Source organism: Pseudochaenichthys georgianus, chromosome 1, assembly GCF_902827115.2.
Source record: "Pseudochaenichthys georgianus chromosome 1, fPseGeo1.2, whole genome shotgun sequence".
Lineage (NCBI taxonomy): Eukaryota > Metazoa > Chordata > Actinopteri > Perciformes > Channichthyidae > Pseudochaenichthys > Pseudochaenichthys georgianus.
This window is the reverse complement of record NC_047503.1, coordinates 45,606,146-45,626,620: the sequence shown is the minus strand read 5'-3', so window position 1 is coordinate 45,626,620 and position 20,475 is coordinate 45,606,146. Positions and strand designations below refer to the sequence as shown.

Genomic DNA, 20,475 nt, shown 5'->3' with positions numbered 1-20,475 from the left:
GCACACATCTAAATCAGATGCTGCAGTCAGACATAGGGAGTCTTTTTGTCCCAACTTTGCGACGACCCCTGACAACAACAATTTATCCGATTTCTTTTCGACATTTGCCCAAAGATAGCTGATTCTTGTTTCCTAACAGCGATCAGACACCAATCCATATTTCAGATTTTCATATAAATGCTAAAAATGTTTCTAAATAAAAACTAAACTGAGCCCCAAACTTTGCAACGACCCCTGAAGCTCCTCTGTGTCTGTGTTACATTGATGAGGTTTGTCGCAGATGGCTGTTCTTACTCATAAACCCCCCCTCATCATCATCATCCTCTTCATCATCCTCTTCCTCAGTGCATAGCGGGCACTGGAGCATGGCAGCGGATCAACACGGCGGTCAAACTGCACTCTCCACGTTACCCGGTTTTTGATTTGCAAGACGGACAAAAGTACCAGTTCAGAGTGTTTTCGGTGAACCTGTACGGCTGCAGCGAGCCGTCGTTTTCCTCCGAGCCCGTCCAGAGGCAGGACGAGGACGGTAAGGAGCCGGAGCAACGCAAATACATCACATACTGTTACATATAGAAACGTGTTTATTAGGATACACCCCTTGAGATGCACCGTCTCGCTTTCAAGGGGGTCCCGACAGAAGCAAGCGTCTGACAGACATGAACAAAGTAACAGAAAGCAAAGCATGACAAACGAGGACAAACCACGTGCAGTCTGTGAAGTAAAGTTCACCAAGTCAAACAGACACTCAATACAATTTGATAGCCAGTCGTTACTGACGGATCAGTTTCATCAATATCAAGAGCAGCTGAACGTGAGATGCTTGAACAACCCGATGATGCAGGGGATCTAATAGTAGCAGGTCAAGTATTCCAGTCTGTTGGCGCTTTAAACATCAACGCTATAACGTTATATATATAATATATATATATATACTGCCAAGTACAATACAAATAAATATCCAACTTTAATGCAGGACAGTATAAGGGCCGGAGCAACGCAACTACATCCAGACACACTGTCATACATGCAAAGTGCAATACACTCGTGTATCCTCAGAATCAGAATCACAAGACGAGGACTGGCTTTAAAGCAGGACGGCTCGGAGCAACGCCATGACATCCAGACACACTTTCATATATATATATATATATATATAATATATATATACTGAAAAGACATACAAGGATTGGCTTTAATGCCTAATGGTGCATACATACACACAGTACGAGGAACACAGATGTATTTGTTGTATCACTTGTATTGTCATTGCACAGTACTACAGGTACTTTGTAACACAATGGGTTCTCTGCATTTGACCCGTCCTAGTGTTAGGAGCAAAGATATCACTTTTATTAAAAGAGTTGAAGAACAGTTTAGAATAAATGAAATATAATAAAAATGCAACCACATCCAGACACACTGTCATATATATATATATATATATATATATATATATATATGCAGTACAATACAAAGACATATCATCAGAATCAGAATTAAAATACAAGGTTTGGCTTTAATGCAGGATGTTAAGGGCTGGGAGCAACACAAATACATTCAGACTGTTATATATACATTTAGGAGGCGTGTGGCGCAGTGGGTTGTGTGTTGGTGTTCGCATCAGGGGTTCAACAGTTCAAACCCCACTGCAGTCAGCATGTCGTTGTGTCCCTGAGACACTTCACCCCAAAGTGCTCCTGTGGGGATTGCCCTCAGTGTTGAGTATGTGAGTCGCTTTGGATAAAAGCGTCTAAAGTAATGTAATATATATATATTACATATATAATATGTATGAGTTCCTGCATATATATATATATATATATATATGCAATACACTAAAAGAAAACACTCAAAACATGTGTATAATGGTGCATACATAAACACAGGAAGAGGAATACAGATGTGGAGCAAATATATAACTTTTATGAAAAGAGTTGTAAAAACTATTGATTACGGTTCACGTGTTTTAGCTTCTACATTATTATTGATTTAGTCCAACGGTCAACAGAATGAACGGTACACTCCCTACTTGTATAATAGTGCTTCCTGTCTCAGCGATCATTTGCACTCGCACTCTCCCAGGTGTGAATGCTTCCTGAAGTGTTTTTAGCATTTGTGCAAACATATTAAATGTAAATATGATGCGAGTATCTGCAAACAGGAAAGAATGAAATCTTCAGATTGATTTCGTGTTGAAAGTGATTTCTTGTTCCAGGTGTTGAGGTGCGGGTTGGTACGTACAGTTCAATGAGAGCACCTTCACTGCTTGATGCTGCCGTCACTTCACAAAGTAGTTCCCTCTTCACCGTGTGTGTGATGTCTCACCCTCCGTTAGAGGCAGATATAATGTGTGTGTACAGTTATGTGTAATGTGGCATATTTAAACTAACAGTGTATTTCTCTGTTGGATCCAGACCATGTTGTGTAGTTAAGGTCAGCTAGTATCCCTGCACACATTGTTAGCTAAACCTCACAGTGGCAAAATGAAAATCTCCTTATATTCACATCGATGTTTTCTTTCCATTCCTGAGTTAAACTGAGCTTCACCGACTAAACCTCACTCTGTTGATCCACAGAATCCACAGGGACAGTGCATGCTCACATCACGAGCGTTTACTTCCAGCGTATTGCATGTTTAACAAGTGGCAGTCATGTTGTAACCTGAGGTATGTTTGGATCAGACCCAGAGTAATTGGTATTTAGATATGAATACAGTACCGATAAGATAGGACTGTTTTTATCCCGAAGGAAATTGTTGTGCCAGAGTTACAAAGATACAATAAACACAGCAGGTACGAACTGCACACTAACAGTGCAGTAAAAAGAGATAATGAAACAACTATAAGAAACAAAGACGCTCAAATAATTTATATAAAAAACTGTACAGTGACAAGCAGTATTGAATAGTGCAAAAAAACGTACTGTCAGATACATAATTGCGCGTTATTATTGAACATTATTATTAATATTGCACATGTTATATACATACTTGCCAACCCTCCCGATTTTCGCGGGAGACTCCCGATTTCATAGCCCTCTCCCGGTTTCCTCCGGGGGCATATTTCTCCCGCATTTCTGACAAAATGAGATTTACTCAGGACTGTTCCCACTCGGACTTTAATACAGCTACACCATTGTTTGGTTTCCATGGTAGCGCGTCTCTTTAGCAGCGCGCGCAACGGAAAGTCTGAGAGGGTGAGGCAGATAGTCACGGAAAACTGCACTTACCACTACAATAAGCATGTTAATGTTAATCTAATACAGCTCCGGCGATCCACTACCCCCCCCCCCCCCCCCCCCCCCCCCCAGTTCTCAAGGTTGGCAAGTATGGTTCTAAGCAGAGTGTTTTAGTAATGATGGTAATGGTATTTATATATAAGTATAGTTCTCTCTACTGAAGGGGGAGGAGATGTAGAGCTTGATGGCCAATGGATAAGTATTTCTGTTTTGTGAAAAGCCACATGGATAAAGCTGTTTCATCCAGAATGGAGAAGTGTTTGGACAAAGTCAGGTAATACATTCCTGTGGATGAACGCTGAGCTTTCAACACGATGTGGTAAATCAAGCGTCCTTATGTTATGGATACATCGCTGCATATCGAGGTTCCTGGATTGTAATCGCTTAGACAGGGGTCTGCAACCTTTGACCAAAAGAGACATTTTGCCTCCTTTTCCACCAATGTTCTTTGTCTGGAGCCGCAACACATATTTTTTTGCATTTATTATTTATTACATTATAGTAAACTGTTACCTCTAATAATAAACAAAGAACTCTTATAAGGAGAATAAAAAAAAAATACACAGACCTGCTTTAAAATAATCAAACACAGCACTTGGGGAGTCTTCTGCACATTTGAAGAAAATGAATATATAATTAAAATGGGCCCACTTTGAAATAAATAAAACCCTAAGAGTTTACTGATTGAATTATGACTGCAGATCGTCAGCTGTCTTCCTCTCCCGTGTTTCTCCTCGATACGTAAAGGCTGCAGCACCTTTGACAACTTCTCTCCACATATCAAACATCCCGGTAAGCCAGCATCGTTTGCTGTGAAAGCAGATAACTCTAACCACGCAGAATTAAACCCTCCGGTACTTTTTTTTTTTGATGTATCCATATCTCATCGAGCCGGGGTCAGGTTATCCGCGTGCAGGAAAAGGCGCTCGCGCGGGACCGCAGCAGGATGTGACGCATATTTTAGTCGACCTAATTAAAACGGTTTTTTTTACGTGTCAGAGTATCACCTCAAAATACAAGATATTAAACATGTTCAACCGTGAAACAAAATATAAATAGTCCTACAAATATGTTTCTAAGCTCACGGGAGCCAGAGCAGAGGGCCGCGGGTTGCAGACCCCTGACTTAGATGTTACATTCAATGGTGGGGGTTTTCTTCCCTTCAATAGTGTTTTTATTTGTCCGACTGTTAATAGATGTGTTAACTTCACGGCCATCTGTATATTTGTCTTACTCTCTAATGCTGGTTTATTTCTATTTTGAGATGTTTCTTTTTTAGAATTGTTTGTTTCTACTCTTTTAATGTGTTAGTGCAATGCCTTGTTTTGTTTTATGCTGCGGCAACAACAACATTCCCAAATTGTGATTCATAAAGTACATCTTATCTTATCTTATGTTTGAATGTTGAAATTAGACTCTTTGTATGAAAGTCACTTTGGGTAAAAGCGTCTAAGTAACAGTGTAATGTAATTAAATGTTTTAATACGTATTAGAGAATTGTACATGTTGAGCCAATATAAATGCATATTGCAGCACTCCATCAAACTATTTGTATCTTCTTGGGCTGTTTCTCCCTCAGCTAATTCAAATACTCGATGTCAATACTAACTTCTTCTCTCCCGGTGCAGGCGTGCCCTCGGCCCCCGGTCAGGTCGTGGCCACCAGGAACTCCAAGTCCTCCGTGTTCGTTCAGTGGGAGTCTCCCAAGCACCTGAAGAACCTGGTGGGATACTACATCGACGGACGCATCGTGGGATCCAAGGAGTGGTTCCCCTGCAACCACAAGCCCTTCAAACACTGCAGGTCAGGCCATAAGCATATTGAACACCTGAACATTTTAAAGAACATCCACAAACAAAGTCAACTTTATCGTCAATCTTTCAGTTTGTGCACAGACGGAGAGATCGGAATACCGTTTCCCACAATCCTGAATACAAAAACACAAATATATATACAAATATGTATACACATATGGGTACCACTTTACAATAAGACTACCATTATAAAGGGTTTACTAATTGTTTGTAATTCATTTATTAATTAGGTTGTGAACACTTTATAAATCATTAATAAGCTTTTATAAGACATGAGATGAACAGGGCAACTGTGACCGGTTGCTTGCCAAATAGTGAGCCCACATTTATCTGTACTGCTAAGCCTTACAGTACGTCCACACAGCAGCTTCAGAAGAAACTTCCACCGCTTCCAACGCTTCTCTGCCCGTTGACTTTGAATGGGGATGACGTCACTTTGCCTCGCTTTTTGCCGAACTGCATTGTGGGGGAGCGAAGCGAAGATTTCCAGGATCTCCAGGATTTCCAGGATTCAAAAGTTGAGCAATGTTCAACTTTTGAAGCTGAGCTGGAAGCGCCAGCCAATCAAACACGTTTATGCAAATCTGACAGTAGAAGCGCTAGCCAATCAAACCGCGTGTAAGCAGGGAGAACCAGACCGCAGTTCATTTCCTCATATTCCAAACGAGAAGTTACGGTAGCAAATCACCCGGTTCTTTACGACCAGAACTATTAACGGATACAAACCGGAGGAACCAGGCATGGAGGGAGGTGGCAGAGGCAGTGGGGGAAACTGGTAGGTTTCCTGTTTGGGGATTTTATATATATATATATATATAGCTCGCATAAAATCCCCGGGTTTTTTTTCTTTGTATGTCGGGGGCGGGAGATTCATCTGATTGGTTGTTGGTCGTGTTGCTCGCAAAAAATCCCCAAGCTGTCAGACACGCCCAGCTCCAAGATTTTTGAAAAGCTGCTGTGTGGACGTACCGTTATATTGGCTACCTAGCTTACTTCGTCTCCTTCATCAGCCAGCATCCTTGGTATCTGTTGCTCGCTGGGTTGATTCTCGCTAAGTAGCCAATATGAGGCTTAGTCGTCTTGCCAAATAGTGAGCCTGTGTTGATAAATGAAAACTGTTAGCACTGGTTTATAAATGTTTCTTAATGATTAATAAAGTGTTTACAACCTAATTATCAACCCTTTATGAACCCTGAATGAAGGGTAGTCTTATTGTAAAGTGGTACTGTCCCAAATATGTATATACCTATATGAACACAATCAACATTTATACATATGCACACATTAAGACATAAATATATCTTTCAGTTTACTTATAGACTATTCTTGCACTATTTCTATTTTATTTGTATTTAATTGGACACCTCAAAACATTCTATTGCACTTTTGTATTTGTTCTATGTCCTATATATATTCATGTTGCTCGCTTTGAGGAGCCTCTGACTTCAGTTTTTCATTGCCATATCCATTGCAGCTAATGTTGACGACAAAGCCTTGAATCTTGAAACTTGAAGAAGTCAGGGAGGATTTAGGAGATCTTTGGACGTCTAACAGGAAACTAAGTCAGGAGTTTTGAACCACTATGTTTCTATCATAACGATTTCCTTCATATTTATTACTTAGTCATCCAGTTGCAGGATAAAGAAAAAAAGATAAATCAGTAATTCAATACGCGCACAGATAAACTAAATGATATATATACATATGTTCACATATACGAAAAGAAAATAATAAAGTAAACAAATAAATTCCTACAAGTCCATGTTCATCTCACATGGGTACGCTGACTCTGAAGCAAGGGATTAATAGCCCTGCTTTAATCTGTACTTCAGGGATGTATTGTTAATTAAATCTAGTTTAAGGGCTTTTCTGTTCTTTGAGGTGAGAGTGAAGGGAGCATACTAGTGGAGCTAATGGGTGTAACAGAGTATGAGATAGAAACAGGGTGTCACTACCAGGTGACTTACGTCTTTGGGTTCGAGAAAAGCGCTATAAAAAAACAATTTATTATTATTTGTGCGAAATACTAATGCAGAAAATAGGTGAGTGAGGGAGCAGACTGTGACATAAGTGGCCTATCATATCTCTAAAATCACGCATCTTGGCTGCCGCTCTGTCTCTCCGTAAAGTTATGCCATTTATTTTAAGTCTTAAAGCTATAAATTAAAATATCTACATTAAGAGATATCCCACGCTGACACAAGAGTACCGTTTCAGCGCCTTTATGCACCAGACATCATCAGAGCAACAGTTTCAATTGTGTGTGTGTGTGTGTGTGTGTGTGTGTGTGTGTCAGGTTTGTGGTCCACGCCCTGATCCCTGGTGAGAGCTACACCTTCAGAGTCCAGGCGGTGAACGTGTTCGGCCTCAGTGAAGAATCCCAGGAGTCCACGGTCATCGCTGTGGAGCCGGCACTCGGTAAATACATTTATCATTTATCGATAATAAAATCTGCAGAGGTGGGAAGTAGTGGAGTACAAATACTTTGTTACTGTACTTAAGTACATTGTTCTGGTATCAGTACTTTACTCCAATACTTATTTTTCTGATTACTTTTTACTTTTACTTCTTACATGTTGAACTCAAATACCTGTACTTTCTACTTCTTACATGTTGAACTCAAATACCTGTACTTTCTACTTCTTACATGTTGAACTCAAATACCTGTACTTTCTACTTCTTACATGTAGAACACAAATACCTGTACTTTCTACTTCTTACATGTTGAACACAAATACCTGTACTTTCTACTTCTTACATGTTGAACTCAAATACCTGTACTTTCTACTTCTTAGTTACATGTTGAACTCAAATACCTGAACTTTCTACTTCTCTCATGTAGAACACAAATACCTGTACTTTCTACTTCTTACACTTTGAACACAAATACCTGTACTTTCTACTTCTCACATGTAGAACACAAATACCTGTACTTTCTACTTCTTACATGTTGAACACAAATACCTGTACTTTCTACTTCTTACATGTTGAACACAAATACCTGTACTTTCTACTTCTTACATGTTGAACTCAAATACCTGTACTTTCTACTTCTTACACTTTGAACTCAAATACCTGTACTTTCTACTTCTTACATGTTGAACACAAATACCTGTACTTTCTACTTCTCACATGTTGAACTCAAATACCTGTACTTTCTACTTCTCACATGTTGAAGTACTCTTTAAAACAGCTGCTAGTTATGGGTACTTTTTACTGAAGTACATTTCAAAGCCTCTTTACTTTGACTTGAGTAAAGAAGTTTAGTCAGTACTTCTACTTTCACCAGAGTATTTTTAAACACGAGTATCTGTTTTGCCATCTCTGAAAAGTAATTTAAAACGTGAACAAAGCTGATCATTGTTGATGATTGGTCCGAGCATCAGCCGAATGTACGGTAATGTACGTGAGGTTCACCAAAGTGTCCGAAGCAGACGTGTTTAAAGTGTATTTCGTCGTTCTGTGCAGGCAAAGGCGTGGATTATGGTATGTATGAAATAGATGATTTTCTCCCACCTGACTCACCCACTGCTGCCACTTTGCATCATGTGCTTCAATCACAGAACTGCACAACTATTCATCACTAAATCCACTGCTTGGTGCCAGAAGAAAGAACCACATAAAAGAAACGCTTATTTAGGTGCTAATAAACGTCTTCTACATGGGTCCCCCCCCCCCCCCCCATGTTACAGTACATTTACTCAGCTATTGTACTGTGTTGACGTACTTTCCTTTTCACATTTGATCCAGCATGTACTTCTACTCCACTTCATTTTTTAGGAACCTTCTTTACTCATGTATTCAATGCTCATAGCTAACAAATACAACATGCAACATACAATCATATGCTTCAATATTATGATGCAGTACTGTATTCATCTAAGCAGTATTTTAAAACACTCTCGGCTCAACTTTGACAAACTACAAACTTTACATTTTCCATTTCATTTCAAACCTTTATTCACCCAGGTGTATCCCATTGAGATCATTGATCAAGACCTGCTCAAGTAGGTTCCACCAGTGGCGAACCGTGTCTATCACAACTGGACCTTCTGTACACCCCCCCCCCCCCCCCGCCCCGCCGCCCCCCCCCCCCCCGCGGCATTATAATGTCCGTCTTTTCACTGAATCGTTGTCTTAAAGGGTACTCACGACAATTCCGCAACAACTTCATCTCCACCTGTTGTCATTTCAACGTTAAAAACAATACAACGGCATGAATTGCTTCGTCGTATTCTAGATCTTCTGTCTCGAGCCGGTTAACTAGCGGGCCTTCTAGAACACCCTGGAACCGAGGGGAACTCTGAAAGAACACGCCCATTGGCTACAAGTCAATATCTGATTGGTTGATCAAACTGTCAGTCCAAACGGACGCTCTCATTCAGGGCAACGGCCAGGGCATTCGATCAAGGATGTAGAATACCTTGGTGAAGGATATTCTACCCAGAGACCCAGAACGAGATCTGATTGGTTGCTTTCTTTTCTAACACAAAACCACTGAAATGCGTAGCGCATGGTCCGAGAAGGACAAACAAATCAACGTAACACTGACGGTTCGCCACTGGGTTCCACATGAAACATAAAAACATAAACAGAACAACAAAAAGGACATCTCACAGCATCATTACAGGGATTACAATTTACAATAACTATCCACATGCGCCGGTACCAACAGCTTCCGATGGAGTAGCATCCAATGCTCTTAAATGTAACCGCTAAGGATAAAACAGAAAAATGACGTCTGAATACTCAGTACTTTTAGTCAACATACACGCCTTTACACCCACACACATATTTAGATAGTATTTTAAGACCCTAGTACTTGTGCATTTATTTAGAAAAGGATCTGAGTCTTTCTTCCTCTCCTGGGTGCGTCCACATGGCGCAGCGCTGACTGACCACAGGTGTATTTTCTCATGTGATGAGATGTGTCTAATGAACGCTCTCTCATTGAACACGATGTCCTCTGCGCTCCAGCGACCCCCAGCTCCGCCTCTGGCATCAGCATGCTGAGCTGCGACGGCTCCTCCATGACTTTGGTCTGGAAGAGCCCCAAACACTGCGGAGGCTCCAAGGTCAACGCCTACTACATCGACAAGAGGAACGCTGACACGCTGGTGTGGAAGGAGGTCAACGTGGCGGCTGTGAAGGAGAGGATCTGCACCGTGAGTCACGATACCACTACGACACAATTACACGTAGCGATGGAAGGACGTTTCAGACACTTTAACAGGAGAACAATACTCAACTTTAATCATCTCAAAACAGAATTAAAACAGCATTAAAAGGTAGAACATATATAGTGTAGGGAATGAAAACTATAGAAGACTCTGCTCTCAAGCAGCACACAACTTCTCAGCAAAGGGTGAACACACACACACACACACACACACACACACACACACACACACACACACACACACACACACACACACACACACACACACACACACATTCATTGAATCTAGAAGAAGGAAGAATCAGAATCAAGTTTATTCCCAGGTACATTTACACATACAAGGAATTTGCTTTGGTATCTGCTGGTGCGAACATGACCTATCTAAGGAAATAGGTGGTGGCGAAGTCGATAGGGACTTGGCTTGGCAACTGGAAGGTCACCAGTTCAAGTCCCGGCAAGACCAAGTGCTACCGAGGTGTCCCTGAGCAAGGCACCGTTCCCCACACTGCTCCCCGGGCGCTGTTCAAAATGGCAGCACACTGCTCCTAACACTAGGATGGGTCAAATGCAGAGAAACTATTTCCCCACGGGGATTAATAAAGTATATCCAATCCAATCCAATCCAGGTTGCAAAAAAAATTAAGCATTAACAAAGGATACGTATGGATAAGTATTTACACCAGATTTAAATGTAACTATACAAAGAACCTTAAAAGCTAAAAAACTAAACTAAAACACTTAGGACAATGAGTATATGGCAAACTACAGTGTATTATGTTTTAAAGTGGACGGCTCACAGTATTAAGAAAGACAAAACAGAACAAGATGTTGTTCACATGCATTCATGTAATGCATAATGTGTTTGGGGTGGATAAGAAGTCGGTGTACTAACCTCTCTGTCTGTGTCTCCAGGTGGACGGTCTGACTGAAGGAGTCTTCTACGAGTTTAAGGTTCAGGCTGGCAACATGGCGGGCGTCGGGGTGCCGTCGGCTCCCAGCAGCCCCATGAAGTGTGAAGCCTGGACCATGGAGCAGCCAGGTAGGAGACCATCAACATACTCAAAGTGAATAATACTGACCGCTCCTTACTCATTTAAAGATGATCCGACGCGATAACACTTCAGCTCCATGTGTAACATCAACACATATCACAACAAGAACAACCATTGAACATAACAGCAGGATCAGTGAGAGAAAAGCTGCTCGGAGAGCCTGCAGCGTGCATCTGATCTGGGATCAGCTCTGTGTTCACTGAGAGGACTGAGAGGACGCTTCAGGCTGACGTTAGTGATCTCCATTAGAGGGCAGCAGTTCATATTCTCTGCTCTGGGTCCCAGGCGATGCTGTTGGACGGCCTCTCAGGTTATCATGGTCTGCTGAGTCAGAACGTCTCGGACAGGGCGACCAACAACCTTTGAGCAGATGTTTAACAGGTGGAGCCGTTTTGATTTTAAAGCAGTTGACAAACACTTGTACCAGGTAGTATTGCAGTACTGCAGATGAGTATGTGAAGTACAGTTAAATCTGCTATATACTGTAGGTAGAACTAGATTGAGCTTCATACCCAACATATTTTTCCCCATCTGTTGACAAAGATATTAACTTTATTTCTTGCATTCCATATTCCTTCCATTTGGAGTTTAATTACTTTGTTATAATTATTTATAATTTACCTTCAGAAGGCTATATATCATATGAACTTTATTTCTAATTCTCATAGTGTTGAATGACATTGTTTTCATCATGTGTACTTGCCCTCCAGGCCCGGCGTACGACATGAGCTTCAGTGAGGTCAGAGGTCAGTCCCTGGTCGTCCTGTGGAAAGCTCCGGTGTACATCGGGGCCAGCGCTGTGTCTGGGTATCTGGTGGAGATGGCCAAGAAGGGATCCTCAGAGTTTGTGACTCTGAACGAGGAAGCTGTGTGCCACCGGTACCTGCAGGTAGGAAACACCTGAGGTCATGCGGACCCTTATTAATAATAAATAATAATAATAATATTTGTAAAGCACCTTTCATTGCTAAAAGTCATCCCAAAGTGCTGCAAGAGGCGTAATAGGAAAAAGAAACACAAGTTGAATCAAAGGCTCTAACAGTTTGCAGTTAATGGAAACCCTGAATTAATACATTAGTGTTGTCATAATCTGAATACTAGTTTTTATCCGGGGGATTTGGGTTCTATAATGTGCAGGAAATATCTCTATTTAAAAGAAAAAGAACAAAAAAATCTAGTTATTAAAAAAAAGCAATAATACAAAAAAACTCAAATTAAATGATAATAAATAAATACAATTAAAATGTAATAATAATTTTAAGAAAAAGGTACCATAAAATACAATGAAAAAATTGAATACAAAATAGTATAAACATATAGTTAACCATACAGAGTATTTCAGTTGAAGTTTTGGTGTTTATATTCTATTTACGTGAGACTTTTTGCACAATAAAAAAAATGTCCTGCTTTATTATATAACTATGTTGCATCCTTGGAGGAGCTCGGGACAGAATAATGTCATTGCCATGTATACACTGTAGCTTCATGATTCGAGATTCAAAGGTTTCATTGTATGCACATAAGCTAGAGTGTAGAAATGTTATGACCTGAGCTCCTCCAACAATGCAACATAGCCTGTTTTTCAGGTCTCGGGCTCGAAAATGACATTCACAGAACAAAGGACCATATCTTCCCTTCTAAAAGGGTTAAATTAATAATCTTTTCTCTCAAAGTAATGATAAACCTGTGAGTTGGATGTAGAAAAGTCAGAATCAATATAGATGTTTTTTATTTTAAAGAAAATTCAGATTGAACATGGTAAAAAACTGTAAATTATAGTGTCCGTCCAAAAATTCTTTTTTACTTATAGTGAAAACTACCCTTGGATGATGGGTTAGTAGACTACAAGCTTTAGGAATCCAAAGTACAACATATAATAAGTACCCTGTATCAAGATTGATGCAAAACAAGTGACATTTGACCTTTTTAGAGAGATTTAGCAAAAAAAAACTCCACCTCCGAGGTGATTTGGTTGGAAATGGGCGTTTTTACCGTTTCTCTGGAACCCATTGGTCGATATTGGTGATTGACATCTTTCTGACCGTTAGAGCCAATAGAATCGAAGGGGAATTTCCCCACACACACACATGGTACAAAAAAAAGGTGGGTGCTTCGCAGTTTTGCATCAAAGCGAACCTATACTCTAGCTCTGACATCTGGAAACGGAAAAGCAGGTTTATTGCTTATGGATTATCAGAAATCATTTCAAAGTGACACAAACACATTGGATTAACCGATGGATTAACTTCAGCAGCGTTTTTATCGTTTTAATGCCATTGAAGACCACTTTTGACCAGACACAGGTAAACCATGTTAGCGTTTTTAGCTACCTAGCGCCACATGTTTTGATGTCTGTTTTTGTTTATAAAGTCGCGAGTTTGTATAATTGAGAGATAATGAGGGTACCCATCGATTCTGTGTCCCCTCACGATGTGAAATTATGTGTTGGATGTGCAGAAAAGATAAATAATAAGGTTTTGTGAGTGAATTTCGGTGCAGTAATCTGTTAGCATGTTTCGCTCGTTGCTAATTCAGAGGCTCAGCGTTAGCATTGTGGGGTTTTAAAAATAAATAAAATTGAAATGATCAGTTAGAAGAGTTTCTTCCCGTTACATGGATATAAAACATTCATAGTTTATTAAATGAACATTCCCTCAGACACTGTTTCCTGCAAGATGTTGCGGGAGTGCCCCGGTACCGAGGTCTCTCGGGCTTAACAGGATATATAGAATAACATACAAACATAAAAAGTAGTGCTCATGTTGCGGACAAAGTTAAAAGCACACAGAAGTAAACAAACACTGAAATAAAGCTGAAAAAAGGCAGAGTCGGAGAGGAGCAAAAGACACGGCAGCCATCATCTTCATGTTTCATAATGTCTTATGTGCATATGACATTAAACCCTTTGCATCTCCTCTCTCTGGCCCGGCAGGTGAGCGGTCTGCAGGAAGGAGAAACCTACGTGTTCAGAGTTCGCTCGGTGAACGCTAACGGAGTCGGAAAACCTTCCCAGCTTTCTGAGCCCATCTGTGCCAAAGCTCTGCCAGGTAAACGATACCAAACAACACTCACTGCCTGCTGACATGGGAGGGGAGTAGGTCTCTGATGTCTTCATTATTCCAGCTCCGATGCATGAGGTTATATCAGATATGAATGTAGCTGCTGATTGATATTGATGATATAGCAATGATGTTAAATGTCTTACATATGGAGGGCTATTTCTATGCTTTCTGCCCTCCCGCTTCTACTAATTGTGTTTGTTTGTCGGATAAATAAATTGTCTGTACTAAATGTGAAATAGTAGAATTAAAAATGTTTTAATAGAAACTTCAAATACAGAAATTATTCATTTTGAAGCAAACACGTTTCAAATATTGGAGAGAAATGTATCAAAATATTCAGAAACAGCCGTTTTGCACTGACATCCCTCCAAATGAATGCCTGTAGTGCCGAGAGACAGGGAGTCAGAGGCAAGGAAGGTGCAAAACGGTACTTTATTAGAGAGCAGCTAAGGTCATGTTGTCCGGTTGCAGTCCGGAAGAAGAGAGAGAAGCCAGGAGGGCACACGACATATATCACAACACCTAACATGTCCGTGTGGAATGTGTTTCATGTGTGGATTATGAACCCCAGTGTATTAATGAGTGGTCACTACATGCCCATATACATGTACATTAAATGAATACATGCTGTTAATTAGAATGAATTGCACACTCAAGTCAATTTAATTGATTATGTTGAAAAAATAAATAATTGGACTTCAAGTTAAAGCTAATTTACTGAATCAAACGTCATAGCTTAAAGGTGGGGTAGGTAATTAACTTCAGAAACACTATATATTATATTCCATGGAATGCTCTTAACCTCCCGATAGCAATGAATACATTAAATGCTTTGACAATAAATACATAAAAAAAAGTCATCTGTGGAAGCCGTGGCGCTGTAAAAAGCACGACCAATCATCTGAGCCGGCTAAAGTAACTGGATGGCCTACCTGCCTGTCAGCCTTCCATCGGGGCACAAACGTACCTGTGCCCTCATTGGTCATGTGCGCGTTCGTGTGTGTTGGGGGAGGGGCTCTGTGAGGAAGTCTGAAGGAAGGGGCAGATTTTTTTCGGCTGCGTACTTTCAAATTCTAGCGCACTCGAGCTGGTTTCTCCATTCTTACCTACCCTACCTTTAAGCGAGCAATTTAAATATGTCCTAGGAATAAAGTGAAAAGACTTTGGATTTGAAATCACTGCCTATTTCTTTCTATTTTCTATTTATGGCCGTCTAACTTTGATAGAACTTGTTGATGAATTGGTCGTCTTGTTTACTTAATTTCCATATATTGAATTTCTAAGTAGAACAGTTTGAAACAGCTTAGCTTGGCTCAACTAGTCGAGGTGCAAAGAAATACCCAACTGACCTCACAATACGTGTTTGCTGAATGTGGCCCTGAGTGTTATATTTAGGTAGTTTTTAAGACGTGATGTGTGTTGACAGGCACTCAGGAGATCGTGGCCAGCGTGGACGAGGAGACCGGAGACGTGTTCCTGTCTCTGGAGGCCTGCGAGATCTCAGAGACCTCCAAGTTCGTCTGGTCCAAGAACTACAAAGCCATCGGAGACTGTCCCAGAGTCGCCATCTCCAACAAGGGCAGAACGTGAGTTAGCTGCGATCTCCAACAGAGGCTTCTCCTGCAACGCAACATGAATATATATATATATAGGACCAGAGATGACAAAAGCACACACGTCCTTTACTCAAGTAGAAGTACAGATACTCGTGTTTAAAAATACTCTGGTAAAAGTACTGACTAAACTTCTTTACTCAAGTCAAAGTAAAGAGGCTTTGAAGTGTCCTTCAGTAAAAAGTACCCATAGCTAGCAGCTGTTTTAAAGAGTACCTGACCTCCCTTTATATCAATAGAACAATAATGTCATTGTTAGCTAATGAATGTTTCCATGCCGACCAACGGCAACATGACAACGTTTCCATTGGTCCCTCTTCTTTAGAGAAGACCAGGAAGTGATGGATACACGGATCGTGTTCCAACCAATAGGCACGCAGTGACTCTGAAGAATAATGATCACGCACCAACACACATTCAGACTAAAGGAACCAGCTGTTTGGAAAATGAGAGAAGTAGAAAGTACAGGTATTTGAGTTCAACATGTGAGAAGTAGAAAGTACAGGTATTTGGGTTCAACATGTAAGAAGTAGAAAGTACAGGTATTTGTGTTCAACATGTGAGAAGTAGAAAGTACAGGTATTTGAGTTCTACATGTGAGAAGTAGAAAGTACAGGTATTTGGGTTCAACATGTAAGAAGTAGAAAGTACAGGTATTTGGGTTCAACATGTAAGAAGTAGAAAGTACAGGTATTTGTGTTCAACATGTAGAGAAGTAGAAAGTACAGGTATTTGAGTTCAACATGTAAGAAGTAGAAAGTACAGGTATTTGGGTTCAACATGTGAGAAGTAGAAAGTACAGGTATTTGAGTTCAACATGTAAGAAGTAGAAAGTACAGGTATTTGGGTTCAACATGTGAGAAGTAGAAAGTACAGGTATTTGTGTTCAACATGTAAGAAGTAGAAAGTACAGGTATTTGTGTTCAACATGAGAGAAGTAGAAAGTACAGGTATTTGTGTTCAACATGTAGAGAAGTAGAAAGTACAGGTATTTGAGTTCAACATGTAAGAAGTAGAAAGTACAGGTATTTGTGTTCAACATGTAAGAAGTAGAAAGTACAGGTATTTGAGTTCAACATGTAAGAAGTAGAAAGTACAGGTATTTGGGTTCAACATGTAAGAAGTAGAAAGTACAGGTATTTGAGTTCAACATGTAAGAAGTAGAAAGTACAGGTATTTGTGTTCAACATGTAAGAAGTAGAAAGTACAGGTATTTGTGTTCAACATGTAAGAAGTAGAAAGTACAGGTATTTGTGTTCAACATGTAAGAAGTAGAAAGTACAGGTATTTGAGTTCAACATGTAAGAGTAGAAAGTACAGGTATTTGGGTTCAACATGTGAGAAGTAGAAAGTACAGGTATTTGGGTTCAACATGTAAGAAGTAGAAAGTACAGGTATTTGGGTTCAACATGTGAGAAGTAGAAAGTACAGGTATTTGGTGTTCAACATGTAAGAAGTAGAAAGTACAGGTATTTGGGTTCAACATGTGAGAAGTAGAAAGTACAGGTATTTGGGTTCAACATGTGAGAAGTAGAAAGTACAGGTATTTGGGTTCAACATGTAAGAAGTAGAAAGTACAGGTATTTGTGTTCAACATGTAAGAAGTAGAAAGTACAGGTATTTGGGTTCAACATGTGAGAAGTAGAAAGTACAGGTATTTGTGTTCAACATGTAAGAAGTAGAAAGTACAGGTATTTGAGTTCAAGCATGTAAGAAGTAGAAAGTACAGGTATTTGAGTTCAACATATGAGAAGTAGAAAGTACAGGTATTTGAGTTCAGCATGTAAGAAGTAGAAAGTACAGGTATTTGAGTTCAACATTTGAGAAGTAGAAAGTACAGGTATTTGAGTTCAACATGTAAGAAGTAGAAAGTACAGGTATTTGGGTTCAACATGTAAGAAGTAGAAAGTACAGGTATTTGAGTTCAACATGTAAGAAGTAGAAAGTACAGGTATTTGAGTTCAACATGTGAGAAGTAGAAAGTACAGGTATTTGTGTTCAACATGTGAGAAGTAGAAAGTACAGGTATTTGGGTTCAACATGTAAGAAGTAGAAAGTACAGGTATTTGAGTTCAACATGTGAGAAGTAGAAAGTACAGGTATTTGTGTTCAACATGTAAGAAGTAGAAAGTACAGGTATTTGGGTTCAACATGTAAGAAGTAGAAAGTACAGGTATTTGAGTTCAACATGTGAGAAGTAGAAAGTACAGGTATTTGTGTTCAACATGTAAGAAGTAGAAAGTACAGGTATTTGAGTTCAACATGTGAGAAGTAGAAAGTACAGGTATTTGTGTTCAACATGTAAGAAGTAGAAAGTACAGGTATTTGGGTTCAACATGTAAGAAGTAGAAAGTACAGGTATTTGAGTTCAACATGTGAGAAGTAGAAAGTACAGGTATTTGAGTTCAACATGTGAGAAGTAGAAAGTACAGGTATTTGGGTTCAACATGTAAGAAGTAGAAAGTACAGGTATTTGAGTTCAACATGTGAGAAGTAGAAAGTACAGGTATTTGGGTTCAACATGTGAGAAGTAGAAAGTACAGGTATTTGTGTTCAACATGTGAGAAGTAGAAAGTACAGGTATTTGGGTTCAACATGTGAGAAGTAGAAAGTACAGGTATTTGGGTTCAACATGTGAGAAGTAGAAAGTACAGGTATTTGGGTTCAACATGTGAGAAGTAGAAAGTACAGGTATTTGAGTTCAACATGTAAGAAGTAGAAAGTACAGGTATTTGAGTTCAACATGTGAGAAGTAGAAAGTACAGGTATTTGTGTTCAACATGTAAGAAGTAGAAAGTACAGGTATTTGAGTTCAACATGTAAGAAGTAGAAAGTACAGGTATTTGATGTTCAACATGTAAGAAGTAGAAAGTACAGGTATTTGAGTTCAACAGTGTAAGAAGTAGAAAGTACAGGTATTTGAGTTCAACAGTGTAAGAAGTAGAAATGTACAGGTATTTGAGTTCAACATGTAAGAAGTAGAAAGTACAGGTATTTGAGTTAAACATGTGAGAAGTAGAAAGTACAGGTATTTGTGTTCAAAGTGTAAGAAGTAGAAAGTACAGGTATTTGAGTTCAACATGTGAGAAGTCAAAGTAAAAAGTCATCAGAAAAATAAGTAGTGGAGTAAAGTACTGATACCAGACAAATGTACTTACAGTAAGTACAGTAACAAAGTATTTGTACTCCACTACTTCCCACCTCTGTATAGGACATAGAACAGTAACACTGATCAAATAGTGCAAGAGAATGTTTTGAGATGTGTAAGTAAACTAATAAAGTACATATAGTGCAAGAAGTGTGTGTCTCTGGTCTCAGTGAAGAAGGGAATAGGAGAGAGGAGAGAGGAGACACCATTTCCTCTCCCGTGCTGCTGCACAGTCGAAGCTAATACCTGTGTTGACTGGATGTTTGATAGAGGCTTGTTTTCTGCTCAGCTCCAGACTGACCTTCTCCAACCCGGACAAAGACGATCTGGGCAGATACTCTGCGGTCGTCACCGACACAGACGGAGTGTCCTCCAGCCACACCCTGACTGAGGACGGTGGGTCTTGTGTGCACTTTCCCTTCTGATGTATTATTGTTTTGTTGTTTTGAACTAATATGTGTTGTCCTCTCTCCGTGCCACAGCTCTGAACACCATGCTGGAGCTCAGCTGCGCCATCAGACATCCAAGTGAGTTCTGACTGTTTACATGTTTCAACTTAAAGCTCACCTACTGTGCAAAATCCTCTTCTTCATGTCTCTTCCACATCAACATGTGTCCCCTCTTCTTCATGTCTCTTCTACATCAACATGTGTCCCCTCTTCTTCATGTCTCTTCCACATCAACATGTGTCCCCTCTTCTCCATGTCTCTTCTACATCAACATGTGTCCCCTCTTCTTCATGTCTCTTCTACATCAACATGTGTCCCCTCTTCTTCATGTCTCTTCTACATCAACATGTGTCCCCTCTTCTCCATGTCTCTTCTACATCAACATGTGTCCCCTCTTCTTCATGTCTCTTCTACATCAACATGTGTCCCCTCTTCTTCATGTCTCTTCTACATCAACATGTGTCCCCTCTTCTTCATGTCTCTTCCACATCAACATGTGTCCCCTCTTCTCCATGTCTCTTCTACATCAACATGTGTCCCCTCTTCTCCATGTCTCTTCTACATCAACATGTGTCCCCTCTTCTCCATGTCTCTTCTACATCAACATGTGTCCCCTCTTCTTCATGTCTCTTCTACATCAACACGTGTCCCCTCTTCTTCATGTCTCTTCTACATCAACATGTGTCCCCTCTTCTTCATGTCTCTTCCACATCAACATGTGTCCCCTCTTCTTCATGTCTCTTCTACATCAACATGTGTCCCCTCTTCTCCATGTCTCTTCTACATCAACATGTGTCCCCTCTTCTTCATGTCTCTTCTACATCAACATGTGTCCCCTCTTCTTCATGTCTCTTCTACATCAACATGTGTCCCCTCTTCTCCATGTCTCTTCTACATCAACATGTGTCCCCTCTTCTT

The 20,475-nt window shown here is 40.1% G+C and overlaps 1 protein-coding gene across 6 annotated transcripts in view; it reads left to right on the top strand.

Annotated features, from left to right (window-relative positions):
* Positions 1–20,475, top strand: part of myom2a (myomesin 2a) — a 73,697-nt gene that overhangs the window by 36,553 nt on the left and 16,669 nt on the right. For 3 of the 6 annotated variants that reach the window (XM_034089061.2, XM_034089072.2, XM_034089055.2), the window contains 12 exons: positions 346–529; positions 2,219–2,236; positions 4,869–5,043; positions 7,351–7,472; positions 8,523–8,540; positions 10,032–10,219; positions 11,146–11,272; positions 11,996–12,174; positions 14,218–14,332; positions 15,774–15,933; positions 19,398–19,504; positions 19,591–19,635. In XM_034089061.2, the coding sequence (XP_033944952.1) occupies positions 346–529; positions 2,219–2,236; positions 4,869–5,043; positions 7,351–7,472; positions 8,523–8,540; positions 10,032–10,219; positions 11,146–11,272; positions 11,996–12,174; positions 14,218–14,332; positions 15,774–15,933; positions 19,398–19,504; positions 19,591–19,635 (1,438 nt within the window). The remainder of the gene's footprint in view (positions 1–345; positions 530–2,218; positions 2,237–4,868; positions 5,044–7,350; positions 7,473–8,522; positions 8,541–10,031; positions 10,220–11,145; positions 11,273–11,995; positions 12,175–14,217; positions 14,333–15,773; positions 15,934–19,397; positions 19,505–19,590; positions 19,636–20,475) is intronic. The other 3 variants (XM_034089063.2, XM_034089080.2, XM_034089088.2) reach the window with 3 other exon arrangements.